Source organism: Numenius arquata, chromosome 3, assembly GCF_964106895.1.
Source record: "Numenius arquata chromosome 3, bNumArq3.hap1.1, whole genome shotgun sequence".
Classification (NCBI taxonomy): domain Eukaryota; kingdom Metazoa; phylum Chordata; class Aves; order Charadriiformes; family Scolopacidae; genus Numenius; species Numenius arquata.
In genome coordinates, this window is record NC_133578.1 from 7,673,419 (window position 1) to 7,692,303 (window position 18,885).

General features: G+C 40.2%; 1 protein-coding gene across 2 annotated transcripts in view; it reads left to right on the top strand.

Annotated features, from left to right (window-relative positions):
- Window positions 1–1,023: 1,023 nt before the first annotated feature.
- The window catches only part of DARS1 (aspartyl-tRNA synthetase 1), a 42,302-nt gene continuing 24,440 nt past the window's right edge, over window positions 1,024–18,885 (top strand). The window contains exons 1-5 of one of the 2 annotated variants that reach the window (XM_074146015.1): window positions 1,029–1,157; window positions 2,463–2,520; window positions 9,157–9,249; window positions 14,012–14,225; window positions 14,615–14,717. In XM_074146015.1, coding sequence (XP_074002116.1) covers window positions 14,219–14,225; window positions 14,615–14,717 — 110 coding nt within the window. In that variant the 5' untranslated portion in view covers window positions 1,029–1,157; window positions 2,463–2,520; window positions 9,157–9,249; window positions 14,012–14,218. Of the gene's footprint in view, window positions 1,158–2,462; window positions 2,521–9,156; window positions 9,250–14,011; window positions 14,226–14,614; window positions 14,718–18,885 lie in introns of both variants that reach the window. The other variant, XM_074146014.1, reaches the window with a different exon arrangement.

Genomic DNA, 18,885 nt, shown 5'->3' on the forward strand with positions numbered 1-18,885 from the left:
GACAGGAGACTAAACTGCTACCAGGATACAGAATCACAGAATCATAGAATTGTCTAGGTTGTAAAGGACCTTTCAGATCATCGAGTTCAATCATCAACCTAACACTGACAAAACCACCACTAAACCACATCCCTCAGCACCACGTCTACTCGTCTTTTAAATACCTCCAGGGATGACGATTCCTCCACTTCCCTGGGCAGCCTGTTCCAATGCTTGATAACCATTTCTGTGAAGAAATTTTTCCTAATATCCATCCTAAACCTCCCCTGGTGCAACTTGAGACCATTTCCTCTTGTACTGTTGCTTGCTATTTGAGAGAAGAGACCAACCCCCACCTTACTACACCCTCCTTTCAGGGACTTGTACAGAGTGATAAGGTCTCCCCTCAGCCTCCTTTTCTCGAGCCTGAACAACCCCAGCTGCCTCAGCCTCTCCTCATAAGACTTGTTCTCCAGACCCCTCACCACCTTTGTTGCCCTTCTCTGGACTTGCTCCAGCACCTGTGTCTTTCCTGTAAGTGAGGGGCCCAAAACTGGACACAGCACTTGAGGTGGGGCCTCACCAGTGCTGAGCACAGGGAGACGATCACTGCCCTGTAAGGGTAAGCACTGGCAAGCCAACTTTGCCGATGTGATAGAACAAAAGTGTACTTTGGTCTGGCTACCAAACCGAACATGTCAGTCAGCCACCTCGCAGTCCAACACGTTACCTCAGGCCGTAACGTGCCAGACTGCGAAGCCGGGCGAGCCGGGCTCCGGAGCTTTCCCCTCCGCGTCAGGGTAGGGCTGAAGGCGCTGAGCCTCGCCAGGCCGGTGGGGAATATGACCGTTTCGGCCGCTGCTCGCCCCCTGAGGCGAGGAGAGGGGGGCAAACGGCAGCCCCGCCTGCAGCAGGGCGGGAAGCGACACCTCCCTCAGGCCGTGGAAAACGGGTGCGGGGGGGAGGAACGTGCGGGGGGGCCCGCGCTGAGGTGGCGGCCCAACTCTCGCGATAGGCCGGGCGTCGCCGCGCTCTCGCGAGAGGCGGGCGGGCGGAAGCGGCGTGGACGTGCCGTGCCGTGCCGGGTGGTGAGGGGCCGTAGCAGGATGCCGAGCGCCGCCGGCCGCGGGCAGGGCCAGGACCGCCGCCCGGAGAGCGAGGAGTCGTCGGCGGCCGATGTGGGTCTCCGCAGGGAGGGAGGGAGGGAGCGGGCGGGCGGGCGCGGGCGCGGCGTCGAGATTCCTCGTCCCGTGAAGGGACAGGGTCAGGGTCCGGCCTAGCGCGGGGTTGGAGCCTCCCGAGGGGCCGGTGCTGAGGGGGCAGGAGGCATCGGGCCCTGCAGGGTGGGGAGGCTGGGCCTGAAGGGGGCAGGGGGGGTTGTTGGCCGGGCCTGAGGGCAGATATGGCTTTTGCTGTTGCCCTGCCTGTCCACCTCCTCCCGGGCCCGGTCATTCTGTGATTCACTGAAGGAAGAGCTCAGCCCCTCTCCGGTCACACAGCGTCTGCGGAGCCCCGCTGCAGTGCCATCTCCTCGTTTGCTGGTGGAGGAGGCCCTGCTTGAGCGATGAGAAACGGCACAGCCCTGTGCCTGTCCCCTTTCCCCGTTGCAGTCCCCTACAGCAACATCTGGGCAGCTGCCCCATGGCAGGCCACTTCTGCAGGGGCACCGGTGGCTCCTGCTGGCCTGGCAGGTGTTTCTGTCTTGTACTTGAAGATCACGGATCAGTGCTGAAAAACTGTAGGCCAGTATTTCTTCAAGAAACAAACAAAAATAAATAAGTATTAATAATGACCAGCAATTCATTTTGTTATAAATTAATTTTGCTTGCTGTTGAAAGGCCAAAAATGCATCAGCAGTAAGGGATTCTGAGTATAGGTGGCTTCTGTGAAATTATACATAGGCCACGATTCATCAAAAGCAGAGAAACAAAGACACCCCCTGCCAAATAAAGTGTTTAGAATTAACTTAGTTTCATATATTGAACAGAATAAAATAAATAAACCAACGCTTTTTTAATTTGGAAATGAGTTGGCTTAGTTGGGAAACCAAAATTGTGATCTTTTTGATGAAAAGGCCGCATCCCCCCTGTGTCTTACCTAACAGATTGTGTCAGATTGTGTTTGTGATAAGTCAAGTGATCTGCTGGATTTCTGTGCCTGAATATGGGAATGAAATAATTAGCAATGTATCTCTTTATGCAGGACTCAAATTTTTTTTCAGGAGTAGGCTCTTTATAAAGGTATTCACACTAACTACTATGCAGCAAATATTGATCCTAATATGTGTTTTCTGTTGGAATTTTTTTTTCCTTACAGGGCACAATTATCTTCTCTCACTTATGTATCTCTAAGAGTCTAAAACACAATTTCTTTACTTCAATATTATAGCTAATTGTTTTGCATTACTTCAGTTAAATCTATAATGATTTTGATCATCTTTTTGTGTATGCTTCTTTGATATATGTTTCTCACCTCCATTTTAGGATTATGCTAAGGAAAGATATGGAGTGTCATCAATGATACAATCCCAAGAGAAACCAGGTCAGTTAAAAAATGAAAAAAGTTTTTTAAAAAGTGGGGGGAAAAAGAAGGAAAAAAGAAGTTATATACTTGATATCTTCAGTACTTGTTTGAGAAATCATTTACCAGACTTTTTCATTCAAATCCTGCTGCCATTCTTTCCCTTTATTTGAATATACTTGGCGCTTGTGAGGCTGTATTTGGAGTGCTGTGTCCAGTTTTGGGCTCTCCAGTGCAAGGAAGACATTAACATTTTGGAGCCAGTCCACTGGAGAGCTACCAAATTGCTCAGAGGACTGGAGCCCAGGATCTCTGAGGTGGGACTGAGAGAGCTGGGCTTGTTCAGCCTGGAGAAGAGGAAGTTGCGGGGTGATCTTATTACAGTTTAAAGCCACTTAATGGGAGGGTGTAGAGAAGATAAAGCCAGACTCTTGGAAGTGTGTGGTAATTGGACAGGAGGTCATGGTCACAAGTTGGAATACAGGAAGTTCTGATTAGATAGAAGGAAAAAAAATTGTGAGTGCGGTTGGATATTGGAGCTGAGTCCAGAGAGGTCAAGGAATCTCAATCTTTGCCCTTGCCTGGACCACGCCCTACATGGCTTGTCAGTTTTTGTCTCTGTCCATTACTGCGGGCTTGACTTTATTTTGGATTAAATTATTATTATTTATAACATACTGAGTCCTGAGATGTCAATTTTTTTATTTGTTGGGAGTAAGTTCTGTGGCTTGCTACAACAGGTCTCTCTGTTTGGGGTAGGGTATCTGTCTGCTTTTGCAGCCTTCATTACTCCTGTATATGAGCACCAAATCCATTAATACTATATATTAATATTTATGGGTTTTATCATTATTCACACCACTGTGGATTCAGGAAATCCTCATTTTCTACTGATAGGGAATTGGGATTCAGAAAGACTTGTCAGCTAGAGAACAATCTCCCGGGCTGACATCCCAAGAAATATTAATCTTCATACTATTTGATGCATGAAACAGGAACGGAGGAAAGTAATAGACTGGCTTCTTGTAACTTCTTCATAGTGAAATGTAAAAAAGGAACATCATCTGTGGTAAGGTGATTTTTTTCTCTGAATGATTGTTTTGGTTGACCTCTCTTAAGAAGAGAAATGCAGAATATAGTGAAAAGGAGGAGCCACAAAAGCAATCATAGGTTGAAACCAACTGAAAGGGAACATTATGTCAGGAATATAATGGGAAAAGAAAATCACTAGAGACTATTAATAGTCATTATTGAATAAAATACATACTAACTGTCAAAGAAAGGGAGCTAAAGTTGAAATAACATTGTAAGCTTGCCCAGCTGCTGGCTGCTGTGGTCTCCCTCTCTTCCTATGCTGGGTCTTCTGCTGATCGATTTCAACATGCTAATAATAACAACTTGTTTAGTTGGTTTAGCAAAGTGAAAGAAGTCGGCTAAGGGTCTGATCACTGCTGGAAGGGGCAGGAATGCAGCCATCCATAGTTATGTGTAACCACATAACAGTCCATAAATTGGTCTGCAGCCATAGAATCATAGAATTGTTTATGTTGGAAAAGATGAGTAAGATCATCAAGTCCAACCATCAACCTAGCACTGCTGAGTCCACCACTAAACTGTGTCCCTCAGCACTACATCTACACCTCTTTTAAATACCTCCAGGAATGGTGACTAAACCATTTCCCTGGGCAGCCCGTTCCAATGCTTGACAACCCTTTTGGTGATGAAATTTTTCCTAACATCCAGTGTAAACCTTCCCTGGTGCAACTTGTGGCCATTTCCTGTTGTTCTATCACTTGTTACATGGGAGAAGAGACTGAACCCACTTCTCTACAACCTGCTTTCAGGTAGTTGTAGAGAGCAATAAGGCCTCCCCTCAGCCTCCTTTTCTCAAGCCTGAACAACTCCAGCTCCCTCAGCCACTCCTCATAAGGCTTGTTCTCCAGACCCCTCACCAGCTTCGTTGCCCTTCTCTGGACTTGCTCCAGCACCTCAATGTTGTTCCTGTAGTAAAGGGCCCAAAACAACACAGCACCCGAGGTGGGGCCTCACCAGTGCCGAGTACAGGGAGACAATCACTGCCCCAGTCCTGCTGGCCACACTATTCCTGATACAGGCCAGGAGGAGAAGCAGTCACAACCTTTTAGGTATAATAATATGCCTTTTATGTATAATATTAAGAAAAATGTAATTTCTCCAAGTGAGCGTGTGACTGGTTAACCTGCACTGCTCACTGTGGGCTGAAAGATTGCCCTGTTGGATCTCCTCTTCCTGCACTCTCCTGTGATGGCACTTGGCTCACTAGAGTTTCTGCACGCTGTGTTTTCTCTGCCTGTTTCACACCCCATAGCAAACAACTGTGTGGGAGACCTGAGCTGGCAGATTGAGATGGTGGATCAAATCCTACTCTCATGGAGACAGTCTACCCTGCCAACTGTCTTGTATTCAAAAAACGCTGTGGAGTAAAAAAATATGAAGCAAAATGGCGAAAATGGTATGAAAAAGGCTGAGTGCTGTGTTTAGATCTGTTGTCCCCTTGACCCTCGATCCTCGTTTAAAAAAAAAAAAAGTCTCAGCCAGTATATGGACAAGTTTGAGTAGGTTTTCCATTGGGCTTAAAATACAACCTACAACACTCCTGCTGTTTCATTTTTTAGAAGATGGTTATCCAGAACACCAAAATTAGGTAACAATAAAAACCAAAATGCCTGTAATGAAAAAGTTCCATATCAGCCTAGTCCCTTCCTTGAGAGTAATGCCCTCTTATTTAAAGATTCAGTAGTTTCTGCCAGGGAGAGCTCTTATCAAAGGACTCATGGGAGGGGGAAGCTCGGCATTAGTAGCATCTGCTTTTCCCCAAAGTATTCTGCATGCATGGAGTGTCTTGGAGCAACTACTGCTTGGGGCAGGGGGTGGCGGGGAAGCACAAATGCGGGTGTTCCCATCTGTCTGCGGTGTATTAATTTTGTTTATTTCTGAAGCCTGTGTGGGTACATGCCATTTCTAAGTCCAAATACTTAATTGTGGTATGACATGGGCAGATCCACATACCGTCTGGTAGCTGCAGCCAGCAGCCAGCGCAGAGGTGGGTAGGGGCTCAGTTGGACGTCTGCAGCACTGTTGCTTTTCGGCTGGCTGTAGTAACTGCACTGTCCTGAGGACACTGGCTGGACATGGGAAGTTAAAAAGCTTAGAGTGATCAGAACATATTATTCTCCCTTTCCAAGGGATTGCCTTATTGCCCTTTTGCCGTACTCATAGATTCTTGTTCCTCTGCAGGCACATTAAAACTCTTTTCATGTGTTCGCAAAGTTGTTGCATAGATGTTCCACCCTGCTTTACTGATCTCACACACACCTGTGCCTTCATTCTTGGCCCACTTCAGTCTGTCTCCTGCTAGTGCTGGCTGCCCTGGCTATCTGATATTCTCACTTCCAGTTACATCATGTCTTTTAGTCCTTCCTGCCTGCCTGAGGCTATGATTGCTAGTAAAACTCCATTTGCTTTTCCCTTTTTCTCCCTTCAGCCCCATTACTTTCATCTCCCCTCCTTGGAAGCTGCTTTCGTCTTGTACTGCTTTTGGCTTTTGGGTTTTTTTATTAAACTTTTCTCTTTTTCAAATTTATCCAACATCGTAAACATGCTGGAACTTCACAGAGACAGCAGAAATATTGACCATGCTTTTCAAAACGCCATGATGCAAGATAAATGAACTCAGTACACAGGCTGATGTGACAGGCAGGGAATGGGAGTCTGGGGGTGGAAAAGTGATTTTGTCTTGTATAACCCACACAGCTTTTTGGGCTTTTATCCTCTCCTCCCATGTTTAGAAGAGGTTAGAGTTCTGAGAGAAAGATAATGATATTTAGTATGTTGAAATAAGAGTTTGTGCTAAGGAAACAAAAAGAATTAGTTTCCCCTTAAACATGATTCAAAATGGCAGTGAGGGTGAGATGGCTTGAATATTGAATTGGGGCTGGAAGTGTAATTTCAGACATATGGGGTGTTTTGTTTCAACTTTGTTTAAAATCTTTGTTCCCTTGTCTTCACTGCAACTGTAGCATGGTTTAAAACAGCTTTTATTTTTGCATTATTTAATTGTCTGTAAGTGTTTATGTGGCAAGAAGACAGAAAATGTAAGTATAGCTCGCATTTGTGAAAGAACAAGTAGGTGGTACTCTGAAGAACATGGTGGGAGGACCTTAAAGGTGAGACCAAGAAGCTTCATTTTTATCATGGAAGAGAGAGAAATGAACAGAAAGCAATTCCAGATGAAATGATACATGAGAGTACAGAGGGAAGACTTGAGCTACAGTATGTTGGTTGGACAAGAGAAAATGAATGACAGTTGCTTACACTAACAAGTGTAGATGTTACTATGAACTCCTGGCATTTTAGAAATGAGAAGAAAAGAAGATGAGATTTGGGAAGTGTTTAAGGAGGGAAACAAAGTGATGTAACAGTTGCTACATCCAGCTCTTTTTCAGTGGAGCACATGGACGGGACCAGAGGCAATCAAAACGTGATCTTGGACAACTGGCTCTAGGTGGCCCTGCTTGAGCAGGGGATTGGACCATATGATCTCCAGAGGTCCCTTCCAACCTCAGCCATGCTGTGATTCTGTGATCTGGTGTTGGAAAAAATGACTTTATGGTGTCTCTTTTTGGATATTGTTTTATTACCCTTTTTATGAAAGGTGAAATAGTTTTCAGTAATTCATACCATATAAAAATCTTTGTGTTAAAGGTGTCTTGTTTAGTCTTGATGAAACATGAACCATTATGTATCCAATAGACTTTTAAAAATATTTGTCTAGTGCAGATGGTTCCTGAAACACTAAGGATCCATAAAAAGGGTAACACCTCATTCTCTCTTTATGCTTGTGCCTGGAAAATGTTTAAGTTTCTAACAATACAGTTTTAAGTTGACTGAGGTAGTTTTAACTATCTGAATATCAGACTCTTAGAAATGCTAAAGCTTATGGGTTGTGCTGGTTGCGTGTTTCCTTTAGTGCTATACTGATAAAGCTTGAACATCAGAAGTTGCTGGCAAGTGATAACATCTTTATTCCCCTTTCTCCCTTCCCCAGTGCATGCGTGCACACACACATATTATTAATATACTTGAGTCGATTTCCTATCGTATTTCTCCATGCACTTTCATTCTGTTCTGGTTTTGATGAGTGTCTGTGAAGAAAAAAAATTCATTGCCCTGAGCATAAGCTAATAAACATTTTCAACCCCCTAAAATTCCCAGTGCTGAATAATACGCTTGCAGGGCAAGCTGTGACTGGTATTCAGAGACAGAGGGAAGGAGTCCAGCACAGCAGATGGTAACCTGGGGTAGGCAAACTGGGGAAGAGTTCTGGCAGGAAAAGTCTAGAGTGGAAGTGTCTTAGTAAATTTAATGTTATTTTGAAACAAGGGAGAAGTCTGCGATGAAAGGCAGAGAGAGTGAATTTGCTTGTGTTACATATCATAGAATCATAGAATATCTCAAGTTGGAAGAGACTCACAAGGATCAATATCTCCCTTGAAGACTTTTTTGTGTCTAATAAGCAGTGGTTTTAACCACACATGAACTATAAATGAGTAAGTGTAGGTGTTAGAACTGTTGAGGTTCTGTGCAATACTATGTATATCCTCTAACATTTGTAGATATTGTAGGAAGTGTTTAAGACCATGCAAAAATACATTTGGCCAAAAATCTACAGAAAAATACAATGAAACAAGTACATTTCAAGGAATAGTGGCATGCAGCCAGCATACTGGCAGTTCATAATGGTTATATACAATTTTTAAAGTCTTGATTTATTTAAAAATATTTTCCTTGATAATTTTTATTTTTTCCTTTGCTATCCAAAATCTGTCCTTTTCAAACCATGCATTCCTATTGTTACTTAACTTGCTTGGGTACACAGAATTTGACGGGTTCTTTCTGATGAATCCTGGCTCCTACAATGATAGTGGCTCTTGATCGGGTTGTAAAAGAGATTCTCTTTTAAATAAATTTTACTGGCTTTACACAGTAATATTCTTGTTGCTCCAAAATGCTATTGTTTTAATGAAAATAAATATTTTCATTTCTAATGCACATTTATTTATGGTTTCTTTTCTCTTCCTTATTTTAAATAATAGTTATTTTATAGTGATATTCGCCCTATTTAAGTAGATACAGAGAATAGTCTTGTCACCTCTGAGCCTTTGTTTTGGTATGTTCAACACACCAACTTTCTCGTCGCACAGTGGAGCAGGGCAGCTATCCCTTAGCTAGCAGAAATTCAGACTAATAAGTGCAGGTAGTACACTGCAGGGCAGTGAAGTCCTATCAAAAGTCATGTAGTCATGCTGAGTTCTGCCATCCGTGAATTGCAGTAAGTCTTGCTTTTGTTTTAGTTCAGTTTAACCCTGCTCTATAAGTCAAACAATAAGCTTGAACCAATTTAAAACTACTTGATCAAGTACAATTCACTGAGAAAGGAAATGGGATCTTGCGTGTTTTCAGTATATCTATTATGCTGTAGATACAAAACCTAATGTCTTGGATTTATTATAAATTTTAGCAATGATAGAAAATGTATTTAGAGTTTAAAGTGAAAAATGTTTTGCTTTGAAAAAAATCAAAAGGGTTTTAAAATGTGTTATTTTTTCTGTAATTCAGATAGAGTTTTGATTCGAATAAAAGACTTGACAGTGGAGAAGGCTGATGAAGTGGTTTGGGTTCGTGGCAGAATTCATACAAGCAGAGCTAAAGGTGAGATGCCTCCAGGGTTTTTATTTTTATTTCCTTGTATTGTTAGTATGACCTGAATGTTTATTTTGCCTTCATGACCCCTTAGTTATGTCTTGCACACAAGAAAACTTTGCCACCTGATTACTCAGTGTTCACTCAGTGTTCAGTTTATTATAAATGTATCAGTTGTCAAACACGCTATATTTATTCTGCTGCGTATGAATATTTTGACTATACCTTTTCTTTGACAGGAAACAAAAACAAATTCAAAATTTTTACTTCCAGTTACCAGTATCTGATTATATCAATTTGAACTTAAAATAAGAAACATAATCTTTCTTTAACAAGACAAAGGGAAAATCCATTTATAGGTTCTCAGTAGTGTGGGCTGTCATACTTGGCTGTCTGACAGCCATATCTCTTCCCTGGAATCAGAAGTTCTCTCTGGAGATCAGTTTGCCATATGCAAACTTAAATAGGCTTTGGCCTTCTCAGTTGACATCAGCTGCTGACAACTGTTGTACTGGTTTCAGTTGTGTTTAGCAGCTCTGTAGTGAGATACAAACACTTTGTCTTCCCAAAAGTTGAAAGAAAAGAGCATAAAGAAATTACCTTCACGAATGAAAATTAACAGTAGTTTTAGAATTTGGAATAATGCAAATTAGGGGTGAGAATCTAGTACAGAATATTGTCATGGATACCAGATTCCTTTCTCTTTTTGAGGCTTCATTTTCTTAAAAAATGTCCCTCTTAATGAGTGTCTGTACTGGAGTCAATTAAAATAAGGAACTACATGTAAATACATACATATAGTGCACATTTTAATTTGTATTAGAATCTTTAAATTTAAGGAGTCCTCTTTGATTTCCTCAGTAGTTCTGTAGTGTCTTACATGAAAGTCTCTCTTTGCTACATATAGAAATTTTCAACCCCGAAAGCTGTGAAAGCCTTGGTCATTACAACTAGAATTTCTTCAGACAGGCACTCTATCTAATTTAAATGTTACTATCAGTATACAAATAAGGGTATCCGTATGGCATTCTCTTTTGCAACTCTAGGCAGAGTTCAGGAGTTCAGACTATTAACAGAATTTAGTATATTAAAGACAGGTGTCTATGCAGACTTCTAAACCAACAAAAAGTTCAATGGTTGTTTATTACTCTTTCTGCATCGCATTTATATACGATATCTTGCATGATATATGCATTTACTTCAATCAAAGTAACATATATGTAACATGGCAATATTAATTTACAAGAAGCTGTTTGTCGTCCTTCACCTTTGACCTCAGGAAAGACTATTGTTTTTCATGAAATCACAGTGCTTATTTTCAAAACTCTTTAACACAACCTGAAGAATGAAAGCAAAAGGAGTTGATGCTGAGCATGAAGTGTTCTCAATTTATTGATTGTGCTTCTTTTTCCCTCTTGGTCTGACAACACGGAACGATTCTGACATTCAGGGAATGCCATATGCTTATTTACTTAAGTTTGAGGGGAAGAATCTTACAAGAAAAGCAAATGTTTCGGAGTAAAAAGTAATATTAGCCTTTCCCACACACATCGTGGCGCTATTCCTACCATTATGGAAAGGAAAGTCTTGCAGGTAACAGGAAAATCTTACACAAAAATAGCTTTAGTTTTTCTCAGAAGCTCAAATTTGACTCCTAAATAACCAACATACCCTTTATTTAACCCTGTCCAGTTCTGACCAATAAACCAAAAAACCCCAAATGTGACCAAGTCCAGAATCCAGCTGTCTCGTATAGCAAGCCACTCATGAAGCCTGATGGAAATGAGCTGAAGGATGTGAAAATAATGGGGTGTTGGGAATTTCTGTGGGTTGTACTAAAATTAAAGTGCTCGGGGCCCTGCGGTTTTTATCGTAGATTGAATAAATGTTATTTCTGGCCTTATTTTAAAGCCAGCCTGAGCTACTGATCACATTTATCATTGAAAAGCATGTCTGGGCTCTGCCAGGCAGCCGGGACTTGCACAGTATGTTAGACCTGAACTTGTTTTTGGTTTATGAATGCAAAGGTTTATAAAACATCAAAATAGTATGTCTGAAAATTAGAGTACCACCAAGAGCAGTTTAAATACTGGACCAAATTTTATAATAAACCATACAAAGTTTTTTCTTTGCTTCAGATGTCTAACTAACAATGTATTAATCTATATGACCAAACATTTTTTACTCTTTACACAAATTCCTTCCTTACATCGTTTTCTCTCGTAAGGTCGTGTGTCATTTGGTACATCTAGGAAAGGAAATGGATTCCTCTTTGGTTTTATGTGCTTACTTTTGATGGGATTCTCTGTGCGGTGTCTTCTCTTATTTGCTCAGTGACTAAAAAGTTCCTTCCGTTAGACTGAGTCAGACCTTTTTAACCAAATGTCTTTTGAAACTTTTCATCTTTTTAGGCATTTTTGTGGGAGACAGTATTGGTTTGTTTTATACAAACTTAGAGTAGTTTACTGTTGAATGTGAGTAAAGTTGGTCTTACACTTTTCACTTAAATACCATGTCAATATTTCAAAACACATGGAGAACAGGCCATAATCCCAATTTTTTTCTCACACTGATGCTTCCTTTTTTTCCAAGTCTCTTGATCTGGAAAGGCATCTAATCATGAACTAGATTTGATTACGGCTTGTCTTTTTGATTCTTTATTTTGCACGCCTTCAGCTTTTTTCGGAAAAGTTCTGTTTCCTCCTACAATCTTTGTAACTGTGATATTTTAACTATTCCTATCAGTGAGGTTTGTTTGATCACTTATCTTCTGTGTGATTAGAAATGGTTATATTCCACAAAACATCCTCTTTCCTCATGAAAACAACTACTTTTACTCATGACAAAAAGATTTGAGTCCTTTTATAATGCAGATATTGATCAGACTTCAAGTGTTTGGGATTAAGGACAACTGTCAAACTTTTGTGTCTGATTGGTGTGATACCAGGTCCCTCCACTTATTTCACTATCTTCTCCTTAAATGTATGCTAGTTGAGTGGCATTGTAGCTGTCTTCAGCTGTGTATTTTTTGTTTGAACACCTAATACATCATTGCTGAAACGTCAATCCTATTTTGCTAAATTATTTGTGACTGAAATTATGGAGACAAATACTATTTTCTAGGTGTCATGGTTTAGCCCCAGCTGGCAACTAAGCGCCACACAGCGGCTTGCTGGCTCCCCACCAGTGGGATGGGGGAGAGAATTGGAAGGGTAAAAGTGAGAAAACTTGTGGATTGAGATAAAGATGGTTTAACAGGTAAAGAAAAAGCCGTGCACGCAAGCAAAGCAAAACAAGGAATTAATTCACTACTTCCCATGGGCAGGTGGGTGCTCAGCCGTCTCCAGGAAAGCGGGGGTCCATCACACGTAACTGTTACATGGGAAAAAGACAAAACTCTGTAACTCCAAATGTCCCCCACTTCCTTCTTCTTCCCCCAGCTTTATATACTGAGCAGGACATTGTATGGTACAGAATATCCCTTTGGTCAGTTGGGGTCAGCTGTCCTGGCTGTGTCCTCTCCCATCTTCTTGTGCCCCCCCAGGCTGCTCGCTGGCGGGGTGGGGTGAGGAGCAGAAAAGGCCTTGACTCTGTGCGAGCCCTGCTCAGCAATAATGAAAACATTCTGGTGTTATCAACACTGTGTCCAGCACAGATCCAAAACATAGGCCTATCCTAGCAACTATGAGAAAATCAACTCTTCCCCAGCCAAAAACAGTACTCTAGGAAATACTGTGTCAAACCGCATTCTAAGAAAGAAATACTGCGGTGTCAAGGATGGGAGATACGCCTGGTTTCTCCAAAGAAACTTAGCATATTGTGTCCTATGGAAAAATTGTACTTTGTTGACTTGCTGGATCTGAAACACAGGCTTTTATACCACTGAAGGCTATTTAATTTCTGAAGCCTGTACTTCTCTAATTTAAATTTGTGGATTAATGTTTGCCTGCACAAAATATGTACATCCATACAAGATTAGCTTCTTTACTTAGATATTGCAGCCTCAGAATACAGACGTAGTTGTACTCTGCTTTCTGAAAATATGGAATTAATTTTGTTACATTTCTGAAATCACAATCGTAGCACGAGGTTAGTTATTTCCAATAATTGCAATGTTAGCTTTTAATAATATTTTGTACCAGCTTTATATGTTTGTTTTTCTTTCCATCAGATTGTATGTCGATGTATGTCAATACTGTTTAAATTATCTGCAGCTATGTGTCAGGAATGGTAATCTACATAATTACAAATGAAAACTGCAACTAGCTTTTTAGTGTCAGTGTTCAAGTGAGGTATACATTTTTTTTAATGTTTTATAGGCTTAAGTCAACAATAACTGGGAAATAGCTGTCTATAACAAAGCTTCTTGCTTCTTCCTATTCTCACCATTGTAATGGAAATGTTATAATGTTGTGAGTCAGAACTTGGAATTAAAATGATATTGATGCATTTCATCAGATACTGGTACAACAATGAAGTGTTTGTTGTTAATTTCTCTCTCTGAGGAAGAAGTGTTTAAAATCACTGTATTTCCTTAAATCTAAGTTAAGGAGTAAATGATTATTAGAGATGTGAGGAGAAATATGAAGTGATTATAACTGTCAGCTAAAGAGATTAGAAAGAGCTTTGTTGACTTGGAAATACCCATTTTAGAAGTCAACAAAGTGCATTATGTTCTTTGTAAATTAATATTAATTCCTATTAACTTCTTTTTCCCTAAGCTGTTCATGAATAAATTGCTCTTACAGGAATTTTTACTTGGGTCTTTTAGGTTCTTGTCATTCACCAGAATCAATACTCCTTTTGTTCCTCTTCATTTTGAATGCGTGGTGTATTATAGAATGAGCATTGTTGGTTTAGTCCCCGTCCTGCAAAATCAAGCCTGTTTCTCTCAGGACAGCTTTTTAAAGTGAACTCTACAGCTTTAATTTGAGAAGAAGAGAAAAAAAGACTTGAAGTAGTTGTGAGCAAAGCAACAATGAAAAGTATGATTTTCTTCTCGCAGTTGAAAAATAATAGATATTTTAAAAGTTATGATTTTTATTTTTTGTTTTGCCTGGATATTATTTATCTTGGAAGGCTTATTGTTATTTTTAGAAAATGTCCATTCACCTGTTTATAGATGTGACACAGAATTATTTGATTTATCTCAATGTTTGGGGTGTGTATACAGGCAGAGCTGACTTGTTTGATGCAGCTTATTTGCTGGGAGTGTGGGGTGGAGGCAGGGGGGGGAAGTAGCAAAGGAGAGAGAGACACATCCCCACTCTTAAAAGCTCAGCTTAATATTAAAGTAGTAAAGCATTTTTCTCATTCACAAAGACCTCGAGTAACTTGTCCTTAATACACCTGTGTTGTTTTCCTTTGTATTCAGGGAAGCAGTGTTTCTTAGTCCTGCGTCAGCAGCAATTTAATATCCAGGCTCTTGTGGCTGTGGGACAGCATGCGAGCAAGCAGATGGTAAAGTTTGCTGCCAAGTAAGTAAGCAATTATATCCTGTTGTCAGAGTAAACAATGGTGGGAACCAGGACTCCCAGGGGTTGGGACCATTTTCACACATTAACATCAATGCTTCGTTTGTTTTAAAATGTAGTTATTTAAATTGTCAGCTCACTATTGCGTTGAATACATTACACTGACAAAAGATAAAATAGAGAACAGGCTTGAAATTCATTCTGAACTGCTGAAGCAGCATTCTCTCGCCATAGACAACCTACATTTACTTTCAAGCTGGCTAACAAAAAGTCTGGCAAGCTGAGCTTAGTGGGACACTTCATTTTGTGTGTGGTGTTTGTGTGTGTCTGCACATGTTCAGGGTTTTTCCTCTACAAGATGTGCGGTATAGTAATATGTTTTATAGCTAGAACTGATGCAAAGAAGTTCAATATAGCAAGTGGCTTACTGAGTTGAAGAAATTAAGAGTAGCTTATGCGCCCTGAATTAATCTTATTTACACCTTATTTTTGGCACTAGAGTGTTTAATGAGGGATTTAAGTTACTTTTTAAAATATTAGGGGGGTAATACTTAGACTTGCCAATTAAACAGGTGTTTGTTGGAGCAATGTAAATTCAGTGATTTGGTTTGTTTTGTTCTTGAAGATAAAAAATTACCTTCTCCTGCTGCTTGCCTCAAGATTGTGCTTTCAGGTTGTCCAGTACTAAATGTGTTTGCATGACAAAGGTGTTATTATAGTAGAGCTTTTAATCATGTATATCTTCTTGTTCACAAATAGAAATTCGGTGCAATAATATGTTTAACATGTGGCACTTGAGTTGCTTCTGTGTAGCTCTTGGCACGACTCTCATGCCTGGGAAGGAAGCCCCCACTAATTAGCTGCAAAAGTGCTACAGCCTTCAACCTTCAATATGCCAGGGAGAGGAGGGATTCATTATAGTATAGACTTCCAGAAGCCAAGTTAAGAAGGTTGGGATAATGCTTCTGCTGATGAGGCTTAAGGCAACGGGAAAACAGAACCAGCAGTGTTTGTTGTTTGGCGGTGCTTGGTGTTGGCAGTGCCAGGGTGAAACATGCTGTTTACAGGTGTTTATGAGCCAAAGCAGAGCGTTCTGTTTCTTCATGAAATAGGTTGTTCTCTTCAGCGCTTAGAATCTTTGAAAAGAATTAAGTGTATAATCTACTCGTTCCCCAATTTATCTCCCTCTAACCTACCAACAGTCTGCCTGTACTCTCTCGACAAACTTGCACTACAGAACAGCGAAACAACTCTTACAGTTGTGATGCTTACTCTGCTGGTCTCCGGTTCTCTCCAGCATCTCTCTTTTTCAGTTTTCTTCGTGGTTTTTTCCTCCACAACTGAATTTCTTAAGTTTCATGAGGGGCAGAGCTCAGTTGTTAGAAGCTCATGAGAGGGAAGTCCTTACTCTTTCCTTCCATATTCTGACTCTGCCACTTGTAAGCCTTCCGTGACTGTTTTCTTGATTCACTAATCTTTGTTTTACTCAGTTTTCTCTCAAGTTAGTGATTTAAACTAGGTCCTGGAGTTCCGAAGCTAACAAGGAGTGGTAAACGGTGGAAAACATATCTGGAAAGAGTAGAGGCCAAGGCTCCTGTTTCTTCTGACAAGAGTGAGCTGTTAGATGGAACCTCATCCTTATGTTCTTTCCAGCTCCCTGTCATCTCCCCACTTTTCTTGATGTGACAGACCTGATTTCCTCTGAGTAGCCAGACTCATTATGTTTGTACTGTGTTTTTACTTTTCATTCTGCTCCTTGTGATAGCATTTTCTAGCTAAATCCTGGTACTTCTGCCTCTCTAATCTATAGCGTGCATGTTTTCCTCATTGTTTCTGCTTCTGAAATGCTTACATGCTTATCATCATGTGCTTTGAATGATGAAACTTTCTCTAATTTCTGAGTCTTCTTTTGGCGGTTTGCTTTTGGTTTTTTCTTTTTTTAACACTATTAGTGCAGTCATCTTCTCATGATTCTTTCCCACCAACAAACCTATTTTATTAATATCCTGACATGCTCTCACTTTTTTCCAGTGTTTTATCTTCTACAATTTTGTCTGGTATCGCCATTGCGGCTGCCTCTTGTCCTTCAGAGGCTGCTCCTGTTCCTTGGCTTTAAAGTGCATTTGTGGCCACTGTGTCAGTAACACCTGAAGGCCAGCAACAGGGCATGCCTTCCCTGCAGTCACTTTCCTTCTAGTTTTCACCTGCTGTGGAATGATGCCATTATTTCTAGCAGATGAGGCTGGATTTAGATGTCTAAAAATAACTGTACTGTTTCTCTGCCTTTCTCAGTGTCTTTTTTCATCATCTCCTCGTTTCATACACATTTATTGAAGAAAACAATTAAATACCTCACATTTCAATTAAATTTTTAAACTAAACTTTTTGACTGCTAGTACATAAATGTTATTTTTAATGTGCTACTTTCTCATGTTTTGATACTGGGTCCAAAATTTTCTTTAAAATAGTTGTGAAATTCTTGCTCTTGGATTTTTAATGAGAAAAACGATTAAATCATGAGCATTTTTTGTACAAATTTTCATAAATAATAAACAAACTAGTTCCTCTTTTAGATATTGGCACATGGAAACCAAGAACTTTCATAACCTTCTGTGGTCTAGCAACATTCATATGCTAATTATCCCCATTATCATAAGAATGTGAGTTCTCCTTAGTGAAAGATACTTGATACTGGTTTAAGTCAGTTTTATAAAGAAATTTCTGTGAGTTTAACTGTGAAAAGTTTCTAGTTGAACTTTCAAAACATACATAGCCAACAGCATAGAGGCAGTTGAGATACTGGATTGGCAGCTGTGCAGATCTTAATGTCTTTCATCAGAAAAAAAAGTATTCAGCCTATTCCTGCAAGGGATGCTGTATAAGAGAAAGACTTAATTGCCTCTTTCAGCCAGCAGAGGTGCCAAGTGGTGCAATTAGTCATTTATCAACCTGCTCTTTTTTTTTTCCATAAAGTATTGGGTGTGGTTGGTTTTGGTTTTCTTTCTCTTTTTTTTTTTTTTAATATCAGTATTGAGTCTTTCCCCCTGCTTCCCCGCTACCAGAGCCACGTGATGTGGTATGATACAGCAGTTGGGAGAGGTGGTTAACAGATTCTAATTTAGCTGCCCAATGTGCCCTTCCTCAGGAAGTAACTTGAGGGCTCTTCATAGTAGGATAGAGAATGAAAATCCAGAAAAGAGAATAAAAAAAAAAATAATAAAAGATGGGTAAACCTGTATGAAAATACTTCATAATGTAGAACAATACACGTAAGTTCATCAGCTAGATAAACTGGTAATACCAGGAAAACTGCTGGATATTGCAGACATATTTTCTTTATCCATTTCTGTTTAATTTATTTATCAATGGTCTGGAAGAAAATGTCAAATCGCAGGTGTTAAGTTTACTCGTGACACAAAAATTGGAATGGTAAACTAGGGGCTAGGAGTATAGAGTAATCAGGATTCATTTAGAATAATCACTTTGATGCTCTTCAGTGTGAATTTGTGCCTTTGCGATGATTAGTTCAGATTTTGTGTATGATCAGGATTAATATGTAGTAGAGCAAGTGATGAGAAATGCAGGATCACGATAAATAACTGACTTAACAGGAGTCCATGCAGTTCTCTTACCTAGTATGCTAAGAGACCTCTTGAGTTTTGAAAAAGAGGAAGAAAATGCCATTAATATAATATATGCCAGTCATTAGACCACTTCTGGAATATTTTGTCCACTTTTGTTGTCTTTGGGTCTGAATACATGTCAAATTGGAAAAGGTTGATGGTGAAGCTGCAAGATGAAATGAATGATATGCAGTCAGGCAAATCTGCCTTCCTGTGAGACTAAAGAAGACTGTCTATTCTATTCTATCCAAGAGAAATTAGTAAGTAATTTAAATCCCGGTCTGATGGTACCTATGCAAGAAGATTTTCTGCCAGTGGAGGGTTCTTTACTTTGCAGATACAAAGGTAGGACAAGGTGCAATGAACAGATGGTGAAGCTAAGTAAACTCGTAGGGGAAATGAAGTGGAATTTTTTCCAGTGAAAATGATTAAAAATGTGTAGCGGATTTTGCTACTTAAAATCTTTAGAAGAAGATAGGCTTTTTTTTCCCCGGAAGATACTCAGGTTCATCCAGGTGTTAGAAATTGGTATAGGAAACAGATTATTA